Below are 22,978 nucleotides of genomic sequence, written 5' to 3'. Positions count from 1 at the left end.
GCACAAAGCTACATGGGGACTATCTGTGCTCTGCCCACTACTGGTATCGAAATAGGTTTTCTAGCGGTAGAAATCCGTAGATACCTTGCTGGTCCACAGAAAGGGGGGCTACTTAGATGTATATTTGAATATTTTTCACGCTCATAAACAACATATGAACCATCTACGACGTTATACATCAAACTATGAATTTAAAAAGAGAGACATTTAAACAAAACATCCTGTAAAACGTTACCGACAAATGTAGTGTCGATCAAATATTTAAAAAAATATTTATTAAAAGTGATATCGCAATCAAGTTTTGTAGATATGTTAATTTTCGTTTCATCTGATAAATACAAGTTGAAAATATATTCCAAAGCAAAATACAAACTATTATTCTAAACAATTTAAATCAGCATACAATAATTGCATGAATTTGAGATCGTAATACTAAATAGGTAATAAAATTTAATTGTTTGAAAAACTTTACTACATTTTTTAGGAAAAAGAAAAAAATGCAATTCGAGAGTAGGTGTATATTTCTTCACAAATTCTTTGTTTTGAAAATGTTATGTATTAAATTCAAACCTTCACCGCTGTTTTAAACAGGACTTATGAAAACTTAATACATCATTCTAATGCACTCACCGAAATATCTATACATCGTTTACTTAGCTTTATGCAAAGTCGAACTGTGATCAAATGAAGCTTTATTACTTTGTAGTTTTAATGAACATGCAGTAAAATATTCAGTTGTAGACTACAAATGCGGCCATAATCTATAAAAATTATTAGGTTGTTTTAAAAATTCAAATGAAAATAATTTAAATTAATTGCTTTAAGAATTTTGAATGCAGTCGCCATTGCTCTTGACATCAACTTAGTTTGATCATTTGTAAAATAGTATGGTAAACTCACTAGAAATTGGAGGACAGTAATTAAATTTTTGGATTTAACAGTTTGCTTGAACAGGTTAGAGTTATGTGAAACTAAAGGGTTGATAAAAATGAATTATTTTCATTATGAATACATGGAACTAGAAGACAAAGTATGTTTTTAAGTTTTCTTAATCACTTAAAGCAATACAATATTATTTCTACATTTGGTTACTTAGTAAGTTTTTGCTTTGTATGGAATTAAGTACAAAGCTACATAAAGGGGTATTTGTCTTATGCCAATCACGGGTATTAAAACCCAGTTTCTAGCGGTGTGAGTTTGCAGACATGCCGCTGTGCCACTGGGGGCATGTTTAAAGAAATATTGCATAAAATTCTAGATAATGATACAAATAGGCTTAAAAGTTTGCAATATATATTTCAAACCTCACTAATGTTGGGTCTTAGAAGTTTAAGTTCTTATTATCAACACGAGATGGCAATAAAGAGTACTTAGAATTCAACAATACAAAACAAACATTTTTGTTTTGGTTAATAGCAAATGCATTAGATTTTATTACATTTGTAATATAAGTTAACTTTTTCATTACTTATCTTCTTATTTGTGTCTATTAGGATTTCGAGCTAGATATAAACATTAACTTTACTATACAATTGAGTTAAAGTAATTTTAACTATCATAGTGACACCTAGAAAAGAGTAGATAAATAGATTATTCGTGTGGGGTCTAGTAAATGGCTGGAAAACGTTTGATACTTTTGTGTTTGGGACTGAAGTGTGTGTATGAAATGGCACATTTTCCACCCAATATTTGTATCTCGGAGCTTAAAAACATTTAGCTGCTGTATATGTGATATTGTTTGATTTAAAGTGTGATTTGTTTTCATTAGCGTAACGCAAAGCCTTAACTTCGTATAATTTAGACTCGCATTTCGAATGGAATCTACACATCCTACGTGAATGCTAAAGGAACTTAACTTCGTCTTAAGCCTTTTTAGTCTAGTCGGCCTACGGCTACGACTCGAGCTGTGGCCCTCATTTGAACAAGTACAGTTGGGTTTGGAAGTTACCGGTACTCTTTTTTTTTTTATGTTTGTTAATAACGAATATTTCATTATATTATATTTGAAAATTGTGTTATTTATATTTAGTATGAAATTTGTTAAGCCTAATATTAATAACTATATTAGAGAATATAGTGCGATTGCTGTTAACTTCAGTACATACTACTATTAATAGTATTAGTATTACTACTACTACTAGTAACATTATTAGTACTAGTATTTGTGCAGATTGCTGTTTTATGGATATGAGTATGATTTACTGAATTTACATTTTAAAATATATGAAGGTGTCTAACATCTGCTAGTGCTGTTGCTTCTTGTCCAACTTTCAACTCTCTGAAAAAAAAACATTTACATTAATTCAATATTAAATAGTGATTAGATTTATTTAAATATAAATAGCATAGTAAAAGTGATAAACATTGTTTTAATTGTAAAAAGCATGGGTACAAAGGGATGATGATAAAATTGTTCAGCTAATTGATTTGTTTATTTGTAGTAATGGGTTCAAAGGAAAACTAATATTATTAATAATTATAGGTCTTTTATTTTATAACTGACATAAATGTTGATGACCAGTTTTCATTTACTATCCTACTCTAAGTAAAAACATAAACCTCTTTTCTTACATTTAACCCTGATAATTAGAACACCCATCTGTTCTTAAATGTAAATTGTGTTTTTTTCTGTCTGTCTGTAATTTTGATTGAATAATAAAGGCTTATGTTTCTTTAAAGTTTCAGAAGGATCTGTTTTGGAATTTTTTCCTTTTTTTCACAAAATTTATTAGACAACTTTGCAAGGTCATTTTTCTATATTCAAATAATACAGAGATGTTTTCCATGAGGGAGGACAGTTTCTGTATATGTAATTTAATTAAGTTACCCAGTTAGATGAGGTTTTGGGATGTCTGAGACATCAAGCTTTAACCATGACAATTTTATAAAATTATTTTTCTTGAGATAAAAAGGGACCATGAACAAATATGAGGAACATTGGTATTATTAAGAAGGAAAAAATATAAAAAAAATACACTGGAGGTGAGGTGCAAAAGAAAAATATAATAGTAATCTACCTAAACTATTGTTGAGTGAAAAATATGGTACTGTTTTTATTATTATTTTCATTTGTTTAATGTGTTTAGAATTGAGCAAGGTAATAAATTTTCTGCTTAAGGAGTATTAATTGGTAAGATAATTCTTGGTATGTAATGTTTTTTTTTTTTTAAATACAAAATGAGATTGAAAAAGAATTGCTTTAAGACCAGTAATTTGATTTTAAAGTAGCCAAACATACTTGACAAGAAGGATGTTTGGGTTGGATTTACATTACTCATTTTCTTTAGGAAATAGCTATTTTGATTTATCAGACACGTTTGGAATGCAAATAAATGTTATACCTTACTTTATTCTTCATAACTTGAAATTAGGAAAAAAAGACAATTTGTTCCTCCAAGTGTGTCTTTCCATACTTCTGAAAAAAGTAAAAATAATTTTAAACTCACCTTTTTTTTTTAGGTATTCATCAGTTGTGTTATTAATTCATAAGGTGCTAGTTTCCACTATTACTGATAGTATTATTTTGTATTTATCAATTCTCCTCCTAGACTTCTATAAGGTGCAAGTATTCTTTACTGCTGGTAATACTCTTTCCATGAGCTAATCACCCTGTTAAAAAAAAAGGGAATCCACAATAGCCATGACACTTGAAATTCTTTTAGGTAGGTTTAGAGTAAATTAATGTACAAGACCTTTGGTCAAATAAATCATTCAGAAGGGTTTTGCTCCTTGGGTCCAAAACTGTAACTATGGCTTAAATCAGTCAAGAGATTACAGAGCTATGACTAAAAGTTTGTACTTGGAAAAAAATTTAGAGCCATTCTATGAGCTGCTGTGTGATGATTAATAAAACTGTCTTAAGTGGAGACTAACCAGTCTTTTCCAAATCATAAACTTGTGTTCTCCTGTCTTGTTACATTTAATATTATAGGAATTTCCTGAACAATCCTGTAAACTACATTAAAAATATTTTTAGCTTAACATTATTTTCTTAAGAGAAAATTAGAGATCTAAACCTGTCTTGATTAAATAATCTTTCTATCACTGGAGTCATCTTAATAATCTTCATTTGAATACTTCATAATATGTCAGTTTTTTTTCCTTGTATAACCAAACCACAACTGTACACAGTATTCAGAGTGAGGCCTAACCAATGATTTGTATAGAGGGATAGTTAATTACAGTTTTGGATTTTTATTCAATGTCTATAAATACATCATAATATTATATTAACTTTACTGCTAATAACACAGCACTGCCTCAATGGCTTGAGAGACTTATCTACCACGATGTCATATTTTTTCTATAGTCGTAGCATGATGTACAGACAAGGGATCTTTCTCTCCTTAAAGGCTATCCTTATTTGTCTGCCTTTGAGAAAAGTAAAAATTCTTTTTTAATATAAAATAAGGAAAGAGATCTTAAACTAGCCTTCTACAGGGTATTCGGAAAGTCACTGTGCAGTTTTGTCTGTTAATAAATATATAAGTGCACAGTGACTTTCCGAACACCCTGTTGAATAACTTATCCTTAGAATCATTCTCGCAGCCTTCTATCAAATCCTTTTCAGTTAGTCAATAATATTGTTTATATAAGGATAACAAAACTGTATACAAGCTTTTTATTTATTTATTGCAGAGGAAAACTACACAGTTAATGAAGCCTAACTAGTCATTTTTATGTAATTTAATTACCTCTTTTTCACTTGTAATTGATATATATATGATACACCTTTAAATGCTATTGGCTTTACTATTAAAACAGAATATAGCTGGGTGATTTGTAGTATTAGCTAGCTGGATAATCAATTGCCCCAGTTAGTACTGTGATCCTCAAACCTACAAATGCAAGAAAAACAACAATGATGACAATTGATGACACCAGCCAGTTATCTTCCTTCTAATCAGCAGCTCAATAAAAAAACGAAAAAAAAAAAAGAGGGAGGGAATGGGTGCTGCCAGCCAGTTGCCTTCTACCTAATTTGTAGCTCAAAATTTGATAGTGGCAGATAGTATTAGTACCTCTTCCATAAAAAACACATAGCAAACAAGTTGTATTGTAATACTTTGATTAATTGGTTTATTAGAATAATTGAAGATGGTAATATTTGAAAACACTCATTTGATTAATTGATTAGTTTCATGGCAATTAATATAATTGGAAATATGCTTATAGATAACTGATTAAATCATTGACTCTAGAATGTAACAGTTTCATGACTTGTAACATTTTCACTACTGTGACAAGATCCTTTTCGTCAGTTATTCCCATCTGTTTTCAGCATACAATACATATTACCTTGTACTCATAGTAATTATAGGTCATTTTTTAAAATATTTTTTCCAACTTACAAATTGATCTCAAATAACATGTCAACAGCTTAGTAAGGCAAGGTCTACCTTTTATTGAGTCCATCTTGACAATATGATTTTTCAAGACTTCTATTATCAGTTTTTCTCGGATTTTTCTTACTGTAGAAGTAAAACTAAATGTGTTATAATTTCTAAGGCACTTCTTGTCACTTTCCTGAAAAAGGGGAGTAGGATTAGCAACTCTTCAGTCTCTAGGCCCACTGTTTATTGAAAGATTTGCCTATCTGATCTTTAACCTTTTTTAAAACTCTGCAAAACTGTCTGGTTTGAGTGCTTTTATCTCTTGTTAATCTCTAATTCTTTCTACTTGTGAGGAAGAGATTCATATTTTCATATGTCATCAATTCCAGTATTTTCCATTGAATATCCAAAGTTAAGGATATTGCTAATGAATTGTTTTGTTAGAACAGAAGAGAACATTTAAAAGTTCAAATATCATATAACCTTCAAAAAACATTTTGCTATCAGCATCTTTTAAGGGCCTAATTATCATTTTAAAATTTGTTTAATTTTAACATCCTTAAAAACAATACATGTTACAGTTTTTAACATTTTTATCTATTCTTTTTGGATTTCTTAATTTATTTTGCAACTAAATCACTTGGCTTTTATAAAATTCTGTAAATTTCTTATTTGTCAATTTATTATTATAAACTTGATGCATGTAGATTTGAGTTTTCTCTTCTGTTTTTATTAAGTCAGTTAAGTTTGATTTTAACATAATGTTTAGGGACAACAAGGGAACTGTTGGTCCTTCTTGGCTGTCCCATCTTCTAAATCATATTAAAACTAGTGAAAACATTTAAAGCTAGCCCTTATCATTCATACATGTCTGTCAAGCTTTCTTTAAATTCATTCCAACTGCCTTCACAATATCCCAAAGCAACCCATTTCATTGGTTAACCACTGTATTCAAAAATTAAAATTTACTTAGTAGAAGATGGCTTTTGCCTTGCCTAAGTCTGTATTTGTGCCCCTAGTTCTGTAATTCTTACTGTTAAGTATGAAAAATGTTGATGCATGAACATCAGCAGTTCCTCTTACAATCTTACACACTTTGATCAAATCTTTTTTTTTTTTCAAGGGGAACAGTTTTAAGGATCTTAATCTCTCTTCTATGACAACCTCCGCACCTCAGGTACCATCATATTATAATGGAACTGTTGCTTATATGATACTGGAAAAACCTTTTTATTACATGATGTGAACTGCACCTTTATGAAATTTTTATTCTGTGTGCATGTAGATTTGATTACATGATGTGAACTGCACCTTTATGAAATTTTTATTCTGTGTGCATGTAGATTTGCAATAGGGGTCACAATAGTTCTATTTTGTCTGTTTCCTGTTACAGGGAACTGTATTTTTCTCCATTTTCAGGGTGCAGATATGACATAATGAATACATCATTATAAATATTATAATACTGTATGTTGTATGTCCATCTAAATATTTTGCAGGGTGAGGGTGAATCTTCACCAAAATTGGTATGGAGGCTCATTAGGTCCATGGGGAAATCAATTTGCATACATTTTTAATTTCGCATGTAAATGTGCATTAACATTTTCAGTGTATGTCAAAGGACTTGTAAGACAAAATATTCCCAAAGTGAAATTATGCATACTATCTGATAAAATTCTAAACTTTGTTAAGTGTCTTTGCAAACTATTTTTCATTAAACTTTCCAAAACTTTTTCCACAACTGATGTGAGACTAATAGGCCTGTAATTACTGGGATAGCTTGTGTTACTTTCCTTGATGATAGGAATGACACCTAATTTTCAGTCTATTGGTACTTGTTCACTGTTCAAGAACTTACAGAAAATTGTGGCAAGTAATTTACATATTCAATCCTTGACCTCCTTTAAAACCCTTGGGGAAATATTACCTGAGTCAGGAGCTTTCCCAATTTTATTGTAACAAGCTCAAAATTTATGCAGTTGTCTTGTTCAACTTTGTTTTCATCTGTCAACTGTTCAAGATGAGGAATACTGCTTAAGTCTTCATTGATAAAAATTGAAGAAAAAGCAGAATTTAATAACCTAGCCATTACATAATCATCAGACGTAAACCTTCCTTGATCATCTCTGAAGGATTCCATCTCCATCCTAACATTTTGTTTACCAGAAGGACTCTTGGAATAAGTTCACAACCAGCATATCTTCTACCACCAGTTCCAAAGTCATATGGGCCAAGATTCAAAATGTCAGTGGGCAATATGATTCTGTCTCCCTCTCATTGCCGATACTCTAGGTGAAAGCTTTTGTTGGGTATCTAGCACTTCTGCTTTTTCCTCCACCTTCTTAGCCATCAAGACTTGGGCAGAGTGATCACCTCTTTCCTTTCAAGCTGATTGTCTCTAGGACTATAATCTTCCCTTTACACTGGTGGAACTCAAACTGGCCCTTCATTGGTCTGGCAGCACGTCAGTTGGACCTGATGATGTACATTATGAAATGCTGTGTCATCTATCTCCTGCTTCTCTTGCTATTCTTCTGATTGTTTTTAACTGGATCTGGCAGGATAATGTTTTTCCTGATGCATAACACCAATGCTGTTGTCCTACCTTTCTCTAAGCCTGCTTTGCTTCTTCTTTGTGGGTATTTGGGTATGTTAATTTTTGAATACCCAGGAAGGTCAGGTGCAGAAGACCTCTTCCTCCATCCCTAACTTTCATGTCAGCTACCAGCAAGAATTTGTTGTTCTGTAGACTTTGGACCATGGTATCCCATAGTACTCTGGCTCTTTTCAGGGCAATGTCTATGTATTGTCTTGATTTGCCCCCCCCTTTTTTTTTTCTCCTTTATCCATTTAAAAAAATTTTTTTATTTCTATAATACTTTTGTCTTTTTTCCCAATATTTCTATTTTTTTCACTTTTGTATATATTTTTTCCCTTTTTTCCATATCTATTTATTGGAAAAATTAAAATAATAATAAAAAAAATAAAATAAAAGAAATGAAAGAAAAAATAATAAATAGAAAGTATAAAGATAATTAAAAAAAGTAAAATACAACTAGTTCTAAGCATCTAGTGCATGGTGACCAGCTTGATTTATATTTCTTAAATACATATTTATAGGAGAGAGGTTCTTACGATAATGTTCATCATGTACATAGTATCTGTTGAGATAACACATTAAATCATTTTTATGCCAATTCTTATTGATATAGTTTAGTGCATTATGCAAGAGTTTTTCAGATATTGTCTCTATGTTTGCATATTTGTGCATAAATGTGGATCAAGTGCTACATGGTACTTTATAGGCTGAAGTTAAGTGGGCCACATTCACATCTACTTTACATGTTCTATTGTCCAGGAAGTTAGATAGCCAGGGAATAATTCCCTGGGGTAAATACGTTTCTGTTAACTGGTGGTGTAATCCATTATGCCACATCGTGTCAAATGCTTTCTCAATGTTCAGAAAGCAAGCTACAGTGCATTCGTTTTTGTTAAAGCTGTTTGTAATTGTTTCGGTTAATCTGATTAGGTAGTCTGTAGTTTGTCTGTGTTTTCTAAATCCAAGAAACAGGGATATATCCAGCTAATAATGATAATTTAAATAAGGTTGTTAGGTGCTCATATAATTTCTGAGTACCATCTTTCAGGAGGATAGCTTGCATACCGTCTTCTCCAAGAGCTTGTTTTTGTGTTTTTGGTAGCTGTTTGTACTTCCATTACTGTTATATCGTTTATTAGTTGATGAGTGCTTCAGTCTATTGTTTTCTCTGGTTTTATTAATGCCTGGGAAGGATCTCAAGATTCATTCAAACTACCATCCAGTTGCTTTGATGAGCTGTCTCTGTAAGACTTAGAGAAGATTTTTCATGCTCATCTTGTTTAGTTCCTCAAATCAAACCTCCTCCTCTTGCCCACCCAGTGTGGGTTCTAACGACAGTACTCCACCATGGACCACCTAATTCGACTTAAAACGCCAATTGGAGAAACCTTTCTCACACTACAACATCTCGTATCAATATTCTTTGACATTGAAAAGGCTTGTGATACAACATGGAGGTATGGCATTTTGTGAGACCTCCATATGTGTGGGATACATGGCCATTTGCCTATTTTTATTAACAATTTTTTAATGGACAGGAGATTCCAAGTTCATGTGGGTTCAACACTTTCCTGTTCTTTTCTACAGGAACTTGGTGTCCCTTAGGGCTGTGTTTTGAGTGTTACACTTTTCAATAGAAATATTAATACCATCACTGAACAACACCCTCTTACTGTTGCGAACGGGCTCTATGATGATGATGACTTCCACATCTCATGTCAGTTGTTGAACATGAGGTATATTGAGCAGCAGCTACAGACTGCTCTCAATCATTTACTGAAGTGGACCACATCAAATGGCTTTAACTTCTCTCTCTCTAAAACCATTTGCATGCACTTTTGTTGCCAACAGGGTATTCACCCTGATCCTGAACCCTGTATCAGTGAAGTTGTGCTGCCTGTGGTCCCCAAGACGAAGTTCTTGGGGCTTATCTTTGACTGTAAGTTGACCTTTATGCCGTGCATGAGGCAGATATGGGTCAAATGTACAAGAGCACTGAACATCCTCCTTGTCCTCTCTTCCACCACTTGGGGAGCGGATTGATGTTCTATGCTAAAGATATATCATGCTCTTATTTGATCAAAACTCGACTATGGATCACTGGTCTATGGTTCTGCCAGATCCTTGGCTTTCAAGATGCTGGACCCCATTCATCATCAAGGACTTTGGCTCTGCACCGGGGCTTTTTGCACTTCCCTAGTTCAGTGCTTATACACAGAGTCTCATGAACCTCCACCATTTGCAACTCTCTTTACTGTATACTTTGAAACTTTGCTCCTTACAAAGCATCCCAGCTGTGGTTGTGTTTTCCTCCTTTGGTGGGTCATACTTTTTCAGAACAGACTATCTGCCATTGCTCTTTTAGGCCTTCTTATCCAGGTGCAATTTGATGAGTTGGGTCTATCTTTGGATGACATAGCAATATCCACAGATCAGCTTATCCCAACATGACTAATTACTCTCCCCAAATGTGACCTTTCTTTGAGTCATCTGAAGAAGACATACTTCTGATTGGAAGTATAGCCTTCTATTTTCCAAACATCTTTCGAACCATCCTTCCATTCCTATTTATACAGATGGTTTGAAATCAGATGACACTGTAGACTCTGCCATTCTTTGCATGTTTTGGTTGTTGCACACAGAATCTCCTCTACAGTTTCTGTGTTCACTGTCGAATTGTACGTCATTTCTCTTGCCCTGGATCATATAGAAACTATGTAGTACACAAACTGTGCTATTTATACTGATTCACTTAGCTCTCTGTTAGCCCTGGAATTGCTTTACATCAGTTCTCACCCTATTCTCTCTGATATTCAAAACTGACTGGCCCATTTTTCTTTAACATCTACTTCTCTCCAGTTCTTCTGGATACCAGGCCATGTTGGTATTTGCATGAATGAGCTTGCCAACACTGCAGCTAAATCTATCTGCTTTGGCAGTATCACTACTGTGCCTGTTCCATACATGGACTATGATCCTGTATTGAAGGCTCAGCTCTGTGCCAGTTAGCAGTCGACTTGGAGTGAGTAACGTGGAAACAAGCTTTTCAAAATAAAACTCTCTATTGGACTTGCCATCTTGCTTCCTTAAGGATCAGAAAGAGGAAGTTATTCCGACTAGGCTATGCATTGATCACAGTTTTTTTAACTCATTGTTTTCTTTTATTTGGGACTGATGCACCAGTGTGTTGTCTGTGTAACACTCAGGTCACAATAAGCCACATTTTACTGTCCTGCCATCATTATGACTCTGAATGATGGCACCATTTTAAACATGTTCTCTTCCAATGTTTATGTGTAACCATAGACAATGTTATTGACGATGGTGACACTGTCCACTTTAGAAATGTTTTTAGCTTTTTAGAGGCTGTTAATTTTTTTAATTTATACATTAGACCTTTTTTAATGTGATTCTCTTTTATGAATCAAAGTACACCTAGCTCAATTTGAAATTAGAAAATGGCCATAATGTCAAATAACTCGAAACCAAGACTGGATAGGCCAGGTTCATGTGACTAACGGTGGGTTTTGAACTTACCTGTTATCTTCCTGGTGAGTTATGATAATTACAATTACACTGCAGAAAGTCCTTTACAACTTGTATTACTGCACTTTTTCTCTTACTGCCATAGACTAGATGTAAAAATTGGTTTTAATGCCATTATGTTTTTGTTTTAGTTACAAAATTAAACTCTGTTTTGTTTTACTTTAATTTCCTTTTATGAATTTTACTAAATTTAATTTAAACTTTTTACTAGATGTTTGGTGCAGATTGCCTATTTGCTTTTCACCATAAAACACCAAACCAACCAACCAACTTTGTTTGAACACATTTCACAAGCATTCAACCCCCAATCTAAAGTTTCAACTTGTCTTTCATATAAATCACAATGTGTCACCTTTACACTATTAGGAGAGCACTGCTGTCACATGTTGCATGTGATTCCCTCTATGCACCATGAAATATCACTTCTCATTTGACAGTGTGTGAGTGTGGACATCTTTTTTTAGAATGTTTATTACTGTAGAAGTGGTTTACATTAGCTTTATTTAACTTCGTTTCATTTTTATTTTGGAGCGTTTGATTTGCCAGTATTTGCCTACATTTTTCACTGGTTTTATATCATGTATATATGAATTCCGAAGAAGTTATTACCACTTTGGGTTCATATCGCTTGTTTGTACCCACACTTTTAGCCACAGGTATGAGCAACCAGATGAGGAATTTTATGGTCTTTGTTTGTGGGGAGATGAAGCATTGTGGATCTCATGTTAGTGTCCTTATTCTTCCTTTACTTTTCAAACCTTTTACAGTCGTATGCTAATTATAATTTTGATTACTCTTCCTCCACTTCCAAAGTTTACCATGCCTTCTTAAATTTTCTCGAGGATTCTGTCCAGCCCTCATCGATTTTCTTGGAGCTTGTATCTCAGATATGTGATATTTTGTTTCTTGCTATTGTATTTTATTTGTTATTCCATTTCATTTTGTTTGGATTTATGCTGTGCTTTTGTCACACCATTTAGTATGTGGCATTTAAATGCCTGTCTCCTGTAGACTTTGGGTCGGTTCCCCATTGTGATTTTATGGGTAGATTTCCACGTTCTGGTCCACCAGTTGGGGAATGGATCTCAAAAGCTTTCTGTTTATCCTATTTCTGCCCCATTAACCAGCATTGGCTTTTTTCTTCCTATCTGGGTTTTTTTTTCATGGGAACCGTAATTGGGATTTTGGAGACATTTCTCCCTTTTGTCTTTCACATTTGGATAGGTGTTGTCTTTAGCTATGTCTCTATACACTTGGATCACTTCTATTTAGGTCTTTGAGCTATGATACTACATTCATGAGGACCTGTTACCTGATTCTATAAATATGGATCATTCTTATTGTCTGTTTTTATGACATTTAGAATTTGGTACTTTTATTGTCCTTGCTATTGGAGAGACCCAACATTCTCCAGGTGTAGATCTGAATCCTGTTTACTGACATTGTTCTTTCCAGTCCTGAATGTCACAATTTCTTGCACTACCATTGTTTGCCATTTTTTACAGTGATATGTGGCTTTTTCACCCTCCTCCTTGGGATCCCTGGTCATGTCAGTGTCTTTCTGAAGCAGTTCTTGTTCTCCTACCCCAACAGGTGTTTTACCTTCTCCATTTGGGTTTTACTGCTGCCATTTTACCTGTTGTGGAATGGTACTACTTCTAAGGTTCTGCCAATTCAGGCTTACTTCTGGGTCACCTGTTTTTGTTGAGTGTTTAGACCATTATTCTGCATATTTATACTCTACGTATTGTGCTTTCACATGTGCATGGACATCTAGCTTCTTGCCATTTGTTACGTGAGTTGGCCAGTACTATATGTTAGCTCCTTTTTGAAGGTGAGATGGTTGATCACTTTGGAGAGGTCCTTCTTTCATCCTCCCCAGTATTTGTACATTTGAGTGTTTTCTTCAACATCTGTTGCAGTCATGTTTTACCTTCTCCTTTCAGGCTTCATTCTATAGAGCTGGTTGTTTGGGCTGGCACGTCTACTCCTTTTCTTCCAACTGGTTAGGTTCTATGGCTTTTGGGGTGGTGATTGTTTCTGACTTGTTGCTACCCCTTGGCAGGGCTTATGTGTATTTGCTTCAAAGGGACCTTCATGACCACTGGAACCTTGAATTGGGGTTTACGAGCTTTTTTCACCCAATGGTTGTCTCTATACTTGAGTGCCTTATTGGCTCTTTGAAAGGGTTTCTTTGGTCTCCTCAATTTTAGGTGTCAGATGGCATTATCCCTACCTTCCATCTCTCCCATTTCTGAATGGTCCTTGCTTAATCTGTCCTTTCCACATTGATCTGTTATTTCCAGCTCCTTCAGGCACTGAGACATCTGTCAGTCCAAGTGTGAAACATTATTGTGGTCCTTCCTATCCTCATTGTATTTCCTTTTTTCATCTGTGTACCTGTGTTCCTCATTTCATCTCCCTTTGATGATATAGTTCTTCCTCATCCTTGTGGCCTGTGGTCATTGCAAGTTGGATAATTTCACCCTTAATGTTACCAGTCCTTTTATCACTTCTTATCACTTATACTTTATTCAGATCGTGCTTTCCTTACTTCTTGGCTCTTAATGTTCAGACCTTCTTTGGCCAATCTGCTTATTTTTAATTTCTCATTTCTGTCCTCCTCCTGATCCAAATGGACACCTCCAGCCTGTCTGCACCCTTCATTGTTATGTTGCTTGCTTGGTTTCTTACCAGGCTTCTTTTTTCCACCTATTTCTACCTTCCTGTTTCCATGTTATTCCTTCCTGGCATGATCTCTTTCGTGTTTCTTCTTATCAACTACATCACCTTTCCTTCTTCCTTGGCTCTTACCTTCATCAGCTATTGGAGAAGATTTTACTATAGGGCATGAGGAGGACTTTGCACATGTTTATCTCTCTCTACCTACAACAATACATAGCTGTATCTGCTTCCTAGAGGTATTGCATATTTCATATGCCTTTCCTCACAACTATGGTATGGCTGTGATATGGGGTAAATCTTTACAAATTCTTTCTTTTCTTTCATTCTTCAGCTTCACTTTGGATCCCACACTGTGATGAGTGGTGCCTGATCATGTATTTTGTCTGTACTCTAAATGAGTTTCACTTAGATGACTTTTATCTATTTGCAGGCATCCACCAAATCTGCACTCTAGGCCATGTTGATTTCATTATTTCCATGACTGTGTATGGCTCACCCTTAAGATAGGGTGTTTCACAAGATCATTCAGTTGTAAATTCTTCATGTTCTTTGTGTCGTAATATGTCCATCTTGGACCACATTACCTATGGATGGTGTGGGCAAAGCAGAAAGGGATTGTTGCGTATCTCTGCCATGCTTAAATTGAATAAATCAGTGTGGTCTGCTTTTAAAAATAGGGTTTTGTGATCACCTGTTACAGTTCGTCTGGAATCCACAATGTAGTTTTTCCTTCTTTTTCTCAGTGGAATATGGGAGTCCTTACCATTTACCAGTTCCAAGCTGTTGGGGTGGTTAACTATGGAGGCAACTTCTTGGATGGGCATAACCATTCAATTCAGAGTAGAGCACTGGTGTTCTGCAGGTATAGTATGGGTGGGTGATTTTCCTGGAGTTGAGATGCTCAAATGTAGTTCAGCCTTTTAACTAGGTTCCCTCCTTCTACCCTCATGTGGATGTTGGTACTCAATAAGTGAGGTTTTGGAGATCAAGTAAAGCAATCACATAAGTCCTCAAACAGGTTTTGTGTCATCTGTCTTTCCCTCACAATTGCCCTTCTGTATAGTGGATAGCAGAAGGTCTTCATAGCATGTTTCTGCTTTTGCCCTTGGTTTTCTTTTGTTATGAGGTTGTTGATAACCTGGATCATTTTGGGCTTGCTTATGGTCTCTGGGATGAAATGCACGTAATGGACTCCCTTTGTATTTCAGATGACTCATTCCTGAGCCCCTGGCATTAGGCCACCCTGTGTGTTTTTAGAGTCTTTTGATAGTTTTCCTCTAGAATATAAAACTTGAGGTGAAGATGGTATAGATCCTCATTCCACCCTCATAAGAATGTTGGTACCCAGCAAGTGAGGTTGTTGGTGTAGTTGACTTGCTGAATGCAGTTCATCAAGTCCTAAGTACTCTACAACACCTTGGGGCATGTCATCTCTTACCCACCTTCCATCATGAGATTCTGTAATTATACTTCTTTTATGTCTTTTTGTTGCACCATCCTTTCCCACAGTTATACTATCTACTTGTTCTGCTGTGTCTGGTACTCCTGACCTTATCACTTTTCATGGTGAAGACATACCTGATTCAGATATGGTGCTCTGATCATTCTCTAATTTTCTGATCTGTTCCTCTCAAATAAAGGGTGTCTTTTGGACACTTTCAGGGATATGTCTGTTTTCCTTGTTCTGATCCCTCTTCCAGTTCAGTAGGGGATTCAAGCTAATCTTATGAACAGAGGTAGAGTACCCTATTGAAAATTATACTTTTCCTAAATGAAAATTTATTTCTCATAGGTACTTCCCTGTTCTCACACTTCCCACTTTTCTTCCCCACAATCTTCCAGTGCTCCCATCTTTTGCCAAACTTTGAAGTAGTAGTTTGGTGGTGTCATGTGTTACATTATAGTAGTGCCCTCCTACTGGTGAAGAAGTGACACATTGTGATTTATGTAAGAGATATGTTGGAAATTTGAATTCCAGTAGAGAGAGGGTTAAAGGTTTGTGACATGTGTTCAAAAAAGTTATCAAATAGAGGGTAGCAAAAAATAAGAAAAATTATTCTTGTTAGTGGAGAGAACTACCTATTGGAAAAATATTTTAATTAAAATAAATATAACTGTGTTTTGTTAAAATTGAGATTTAGCTACTACTGCAGACCACTGTAGTTTGTAAAGTGACAGAAAATGGTTTGGTTCATCAAAGCCACTCCTCCTCTCAAAAAAAATTAAAAACAACTATAGTTTAACTTTTCAAACTTAAATACAACAATCATTTATATGCACCTCTCTACTAGAACAGTTGAAGATAAGTTTAGCTGTTTTTCTCTAGCTATACTGTTTAAAGTGACCTCAGCAGTTGTATCAATTTGAAATAATAAAAGACTCATATATAAAAAGATTTTTAATTGTCATAATCCACAGTAAAAAAAACAAAAAAAAACCTAGGAAGGGGAGAAACATTTTTATGTACACAGTTGTTTGCTTTGTCTTGGAATTTTGATATGGGTAGAGTGCCTAAAAATAAACCAATTAAGTTGTTTTACAGAGAATGGTAGAGAAGTGCTTTAAGATATTTTTGTTCTAATTGCTCATCCTCCCTGTTTTCTACCACTTACCAGAGTGAAGCATGTATCTTAATGCAGTGATTCATTTTCATTTTATTCATAATTAAGTCAAACACTTGTATATTTTTTGGTTTGTCCCATCTGCAGTTGTATTGACAAAATCTAATTTTTGTCTCAGTGGTATTACTGGCTCAATTTTCTTTAGAACAGAAATTAATTTCATTTAAAAAGTAACTAAGAATTTTTTGCTTCTTTCTATCATTTAGTCTTGATGTGTGTGTGTGTGTGTATTTACCTATATTTATACATAAATAAAATGGAGAGCAGTTTTTATACTTTAGTCTGTGCGAGAGTTATTCTCTTCTTACAGCTTCTTAGCAAGACTTTTATATTTTAGTTACCAGTCAAACTTGTCAGAAACACCATGTTGAAAAAAATGAGCATAGAGATAATTGTTTTACATAAAAATATTTTCAAATTCGTATAGCTACAACATATTTATGGACAGAAAAATGGGAGGTAGTTATCAAATATTAGCTTTTTTTTTTCAAGTAATTTAAAACTGTGAATTTGGTTTTCTGTTTAAAACTACACGTATAAGAATAGCTCAGTTTTATTTTTATTTCATTGTGTAAGTTAAGTGATCTTAGTAGTCGGGTTTCATTGTGAATGAGTGTGCTAAAGATATGCTTTCCTTATTGACCTCTTCAAATTTTTTAGAATTTAAAAGTGAAAGGGAAGTAAAAATGAAAAAGCAAATTTGATTATGTTGGTTGTAAGGTGGCTCTGGTAGTTGTTCTTGAGAGCTTGCATATGCAAATAATCTAAACCTTTTTTTTTGTACCATAGTTTAAAACTGCCTGATAAAGGGCTTTTGCCCAAAACATTGCAAATTAATATAAAGTTTTTGTTATAGACATGTGTTTTTACTTATTTTAAATACTTATCTTCATTATTTCATTTTTTTTTCCATGTCATGCTGTTTTTTCTACAGTATGCTGAAAGTAGCCTTAGTTGCTTCATAAAAATTGGGAATTGTCCTTACTATTAAATTTCTGAATAATATTACACTAGTTGCTGTACTTTTTTGCCTTTTTGACATCTTATGTTGGAAACATCATTAGTTGAAACTGATTATATTTATTAATGAAAATCATTCATTGATAATTTTCTAAAGATTTAGTGTGTTAAAAATTATCTGACGACTAACTAGAAATGGATATTTAAACTATATTTGTCCATATGTTAACATTTTATTTGTTTTGAGGAAGATTTTAAGCTTGACAGAAACGGCTCTCTTCATTAGTTTTAATGGCATCATTCCAGTTTTAGTTGTTATTCTGACTGAACTTGCTCTTGTAATTGTAATTTTTGTACATACTAGCTAAAATAGGGTTGCTTGAAACCAGAAAAACATTCTATAGGTACTTTTGTAAAAGTAATGGCTGCTTGTTAAACTTGAACTGTTATTTTGTATTTTTGGGAAGTAAAGAAAAGAATGTTCTTATAGTTTTACATCTTCAATTAAGACAACTTTTGTACTGAATGCATGAGTAAAATGTTGTATTTCCCAACATGCGCTCCAATTTTTCTGCAATAATATATTTTTCATTTTTTTACTGTCATGGACACATTGATACTCCCACCCTCAGACTTTTTAGAGCACTGCTGTGTGAGTTTGGATTTTTGTTATAGCAGTAAAGAATATTTAAAGTTAAGTAATAAAGTAGTAAAATGAGTGTGTGTGTGTGTGTGTGTGTGTCTGTATATATCTAAAAATAAGTCTGGTGTGGAGGAAATTTATCTACAAATGTGGCAGTAAAAAAAGTTTGTTTCAGCTGTTGTAAATAAATATCACATTTTATAATTTATATGCAACATGTATTCATATTTTGTTTTATGAGACTAGAAATATGAACTTATAAACTTTCAAGAGTTTCATTTAAACTAAATAATTATTCAAAAACAATGCATTCCAAATCAGTGTTTTTAGTAGAGTGTGAGTGAAATTCCATGAGATGCCTTTTGTAAAATTCATCTGCTGCAAGTAATGGTAGGCTTTTTAACTCTTTATCAGTCAAATATGGAATTAGTTTATTGGATAATGTTTGCATCAGTATATTTGTTATTCTGTGTGTTTTTTATAGCACTTGCTAATAATTAAAGTCTGTCTACTAGTAAGTAGCCCTGTAAGTATAGTGTTTTTATTTGAAATTTTGTATGGTTAATATTTCTTTTGTACATAACATATGCACAAATCATACCTTTGGAATGTCTCCACAAGGACTTGAATATGAGTAATAGATTCAAATCACCACAGGAAGGTTTAAACTAGGACAGCTGTTCTATATATAATTATATTTGGTGAATAGCATATTTGCATAACATGTTTTACTTGTATATTTATTATTACCTTTCATAAAAAAGTAATTTTGTTGCAGGAATTTTGTTACATGTTATTTATAATCTGTAAGTGTATACATATTTTATGAAAACTTACTTTTCTCTCATGGATGTAAAAGAAGAAGGAAGACTCCATATTCACATGCCAGTATGGCTCAAGATATTGACATAGCAAGTCTACCTCCAGATGTCAGAGACAAGCTTGCTGAATTGGAACTGGAACTGTCAGAAGGTAAGTGATCACAGTCTTTGTTAATGGTAGAAAACTAAATGTCCAGAAGTTCTCTTAGGTTTATTTACTGGAGACCAGATGAAGTATGTCTGTATTTATTTTAAAGGAAATTAAATTCCTGAAACAATGTAACTATAAAGATATCCAAAGTATGTGATGCACTTGCTGCTTTAACATGAGTAATAATTTAAACCTTTGAAATTTAGTTTTAATAAATAAGATACTAAACTTTTAAGTAACAGTTTTTGTCAATGTGGAGGTAGAAAAATTGTCAAAAATACTCAAGGCAGGAATTATGATGTTTCATGAAACTTGGTTGAAGCTACTGTTAGAATAATTGTCAGTTCTTTCAATGTGTTGATACCCTGTGACTCATCATTGTCAGTTTTGTAGAGAAAATGATAAATTACCAGAGTGGAAACCAAAGAAGCTTGCTTCTTATTGAAAATTGAATAATATGCAAGACAGTATTTTCATAATTGATTTTCACTGTTATAAACAATTTCTTAAGTTTATTACACTGTAATGTAGCAGTGAACTAAGTACAAGTTAGTGTAAATTTAGTCTGTTTGGTTTAAACATGTACATGCATAATTATCAGTTCTGAAACTGTGCCATTTGAATCATTAAGTGAATTAAGAATCGAAAGAGATACCACCATTTAATATGAAGATACTTGTATAAACATTATATTACCTAGATTAAATAGCATTATATATTATATTAGAATTTGCATTAAATTATATAATAGATATAACACCTGATATAGCACTAAAATAATAAGTATGAATTTGTGTACAGAACTGAAACCTAAAGGTATATGGATTTGCACATAGGATGGTTTTAAAACTGTGTCAACTATATTGTGTCTGAATTGTTATTAATATGTTATTTATATACATGTGATATGTATTGTAGTATTTGGGCTTGAAATGTGTGGAATGCTTCCAGATGTTGTAGTCTTTTAAGGATTTAATATTTAGAATGAACATCTGAAGTTTGATAGATCTATTATTGTATCTTTGACCTTGCCTTATGCACATAATGCATTTTGTATGTGGAATACTTAAAGGACTTTCTGTAATTATATTTTAGTGGTGTGAATTTAGAAGTAACACATGCAAGCTTTGACTACTTATTCCAAATTTATGACGTTTTCAAATGGAAATGTATGAAGTTAAAAAGTTTTGACTTTGTTCTTGAGTTAATAACCATATAAAGAAATAAAGGCTTATGAAAGTTAAGACATTTTTCTTTTGAGAACAAACATCTTGGATTATTTAGGTTAGGATGGATTTTTTGCAAGTGACTTTTATGATGACCCAACTGATTAAAAGATTGCTCAGCTGAAGCACATTGATTGGGCCCAAAATATTTCCCTACCTGAAATGAATGGTGTTGGTGAGGTTCTCTTGCTAAACAAGCAAGAAAAGTATGAAGATTGCATCACACTTTTACTCAGGTCAATTGGTATATAGAATAATTATTTCGATGGTTAAAATTCATGATTCAACCTCCTAGTATGAATTCTCTGCCGTTATTTGGTGAGATCGCTTAACGAAGTATGAAACATGCATCTCAGAACAGCTGGTAAGGAGAAAACAACGTTTCGACCTTCCTAGGTCTCTTATCATCCTAGGTTTCTCGTCATCAAGGAGTATGAAACATTTTCTAGTTTTGCCATGAAAGCTTTGCAACAAATCATTAGTTTGCCTTGTTTCCTTGTCTGCGTAAGATGTGACAAAACTTTGCAGACAATCTTTTTGCAGAACAATGAAAACATACTGATTCATTTAGGCCTAATTTACGACGTCAGGAATCTTGCCGCTATTTTAGACAAATTTTGTGTGGATTTCTAAATCTTATTGTTTATTTATTGATTTACAGAATGAGATCAAAATATTCAATAAAGTGCTACAACTAAGATTCGAATTTAGATCCGAGAATGCAGGCTAATTATACTACGTGATAGTTATTAATTAATCAGAATTTAGTAAAACTGAAAACAGAAAAGGTGAAGTAGTATAACATAGCTACTGACTAGTAATTGCAGACAACAAAATTATCTTTCTTTCATAATCAGTCAATAATCGCTTTAAATGCAAACAGTAATATAATTTTCGTTCAGTTTTCCATTTGGACAATAAATCAATTTCTTAGACAAAAAGAAAGTCACAACCTTTAAAGAAATTCTGCTGTAGTAACGTCAACTTGGCAATATTGACCTTGTGGTTTGATTGTTTCTCGTGGGGTTTTTATTTGAGACAGAAAGACGCCACAGTATAATTTCCTAATGGTGTTGGGTTGTGGAATATAGTAGCAAACTTAACGGAGAGTCGACAGAATCAATTGGTGTTTATTGAACGTTGAGTAGAAAAAATATGTGCTACTGCAAGAGTATAAAATGTATTTCTGGTGTACCGCTGTCATTGTTGTGTAGGAAATTATTATGGGATTTTTAATTGTTTTGAAGTATTGTACTAATTCCACCTAATGTTTGAACTAAGAATAATAGTAAAAAAAAACACGTTATTTCTCGTTAGTAAAAGTTAGTTTTTTAAGGTGGAAGGTGTTTTTAGAACAGGTATAACGTTTCGTTCGCTAGTGCGATCATTCTCATATATACAAGTTTTAACGAACCTGACAATGATCGTACATGTTCTAAAAACAAATCTTCCATACTGTGAAAGCTGTATTTTGTAACAAAATAATATTTAATCAGCAAGTAAACTGAAAACTGAACTGTTTCTAATTGTTTCAATTCCTATGAGAAATGGCTAACATTGACACTGAAACCTGTACTAAGACTTTGAAAAAAACAAAAAACGTTTCAGTTAAGTGTTTAATCGTAGTTCTTCGATCATATCTCATCCTGCATCGATATTGGTTTTTATTTACCCTCACAATTTTTAAGTTTTTAAACATTGATTATGCTGTAAAGGTATGTGGAGGTGAACTTTCCTGATGGTATTTCAAACATTCTTTTTGCTTGAAATTTTGCTGTATTTAGAATTAGTTTCGTAATGACAGGGATTACAAACGTTTCAAGTTCTTATAGTTTTTATTTTTAATTTATCTTTAGTATGCATTTATTTAATGAAAAATGTTTTTAGTTAAACGACATTTGAGGTTTGATGTAAAGTGCCTATTACTTGCTGAATGATACAAGAAGGAAGGTCTTAAAATTTTTTAACAATCTCAAGAAATTTATCAGTGAACAGTTTTAGCACTCATTAAGTTTCTTAACTAGATGAGTTTAAGAATATAATTTACATGCAGCACTTATTATCAGTTGTTTTAAGACGATATCATTTACCAGCATGGTTATAGTTAGAACAATATATAACTGGTATTTTGTGGTAACGGAGAAGCTTTGTTTCTTTGTTCAGGTTCACGCTAGAACAGCGGTAAGTCTGTGAATTTACAAGGCTAAATTCAAGGGCTTGATTCCCCTAGGTGGACACGGCTGATAGCCCTGTGTGGCTTTGTTGTAAGAAAACACATACTCTTTGTTCAGAAACAAAGCACGGTATTATACCAGTGTGTATATTTATCTAGACGTGGTTTTAAAGACCCATCACATGGTAATTAGTCCATATATGCACGCATTTAGGGAGGT

At 33.4% G+C, this 22,978-nt stretch overlaps 1 protein-coding gene across 1 annotated transcript in view; it reads left to right on the top strand.

The window, feature by feature from the left end:
- Positions 1 to 1,446: 1,446 nt before the first annotated feature.
- The window catches only part of LOC143251666 (disco-interacting protein 2 homolog C-like), a 99,402-nt gene continuing 77,870 nt past the window's right edge, over positions 1,447 to 22,978 (top strand). The window contains exons 1-2 of the mRNA XM_076502922.1: positions 1,447 to 1,950; positions 19,250 to 19,359. Of these exons, the coding sequence (XP_076359037.1) occupies positions 19,278 to 19,359 (82 nt within the window). The 5' untranslated portion in view covers positions 1,447 to 1,950; positions 19,250 to 19,277. The remainder of the gene's footprint in view (positions 1,951 to 19,249; positions 19,360 to 22,978) is intronic.

Source organism: Tachypleus tridentatus, chromosome 6 (assembly GCF_004210375.1).
Source record: "Tachypleus tridentatus isolate NWPU-2018 chromosome 6, ASM421037v1, whole genome shotgun sequence".
NCBI classification, from domain to species: domain Eukaryota; kingdom Metazoa; phylum Arthropoda; class Merostomata; order Xiphosura; family Limulidae; genus Tachypleus; species Tachypleus tridentatus.
The sequence above is the reverse complement of the archived record's forward strand: the minus strand, read 5'-3'. Positions and strand labels throughout refer to the sequence as shown.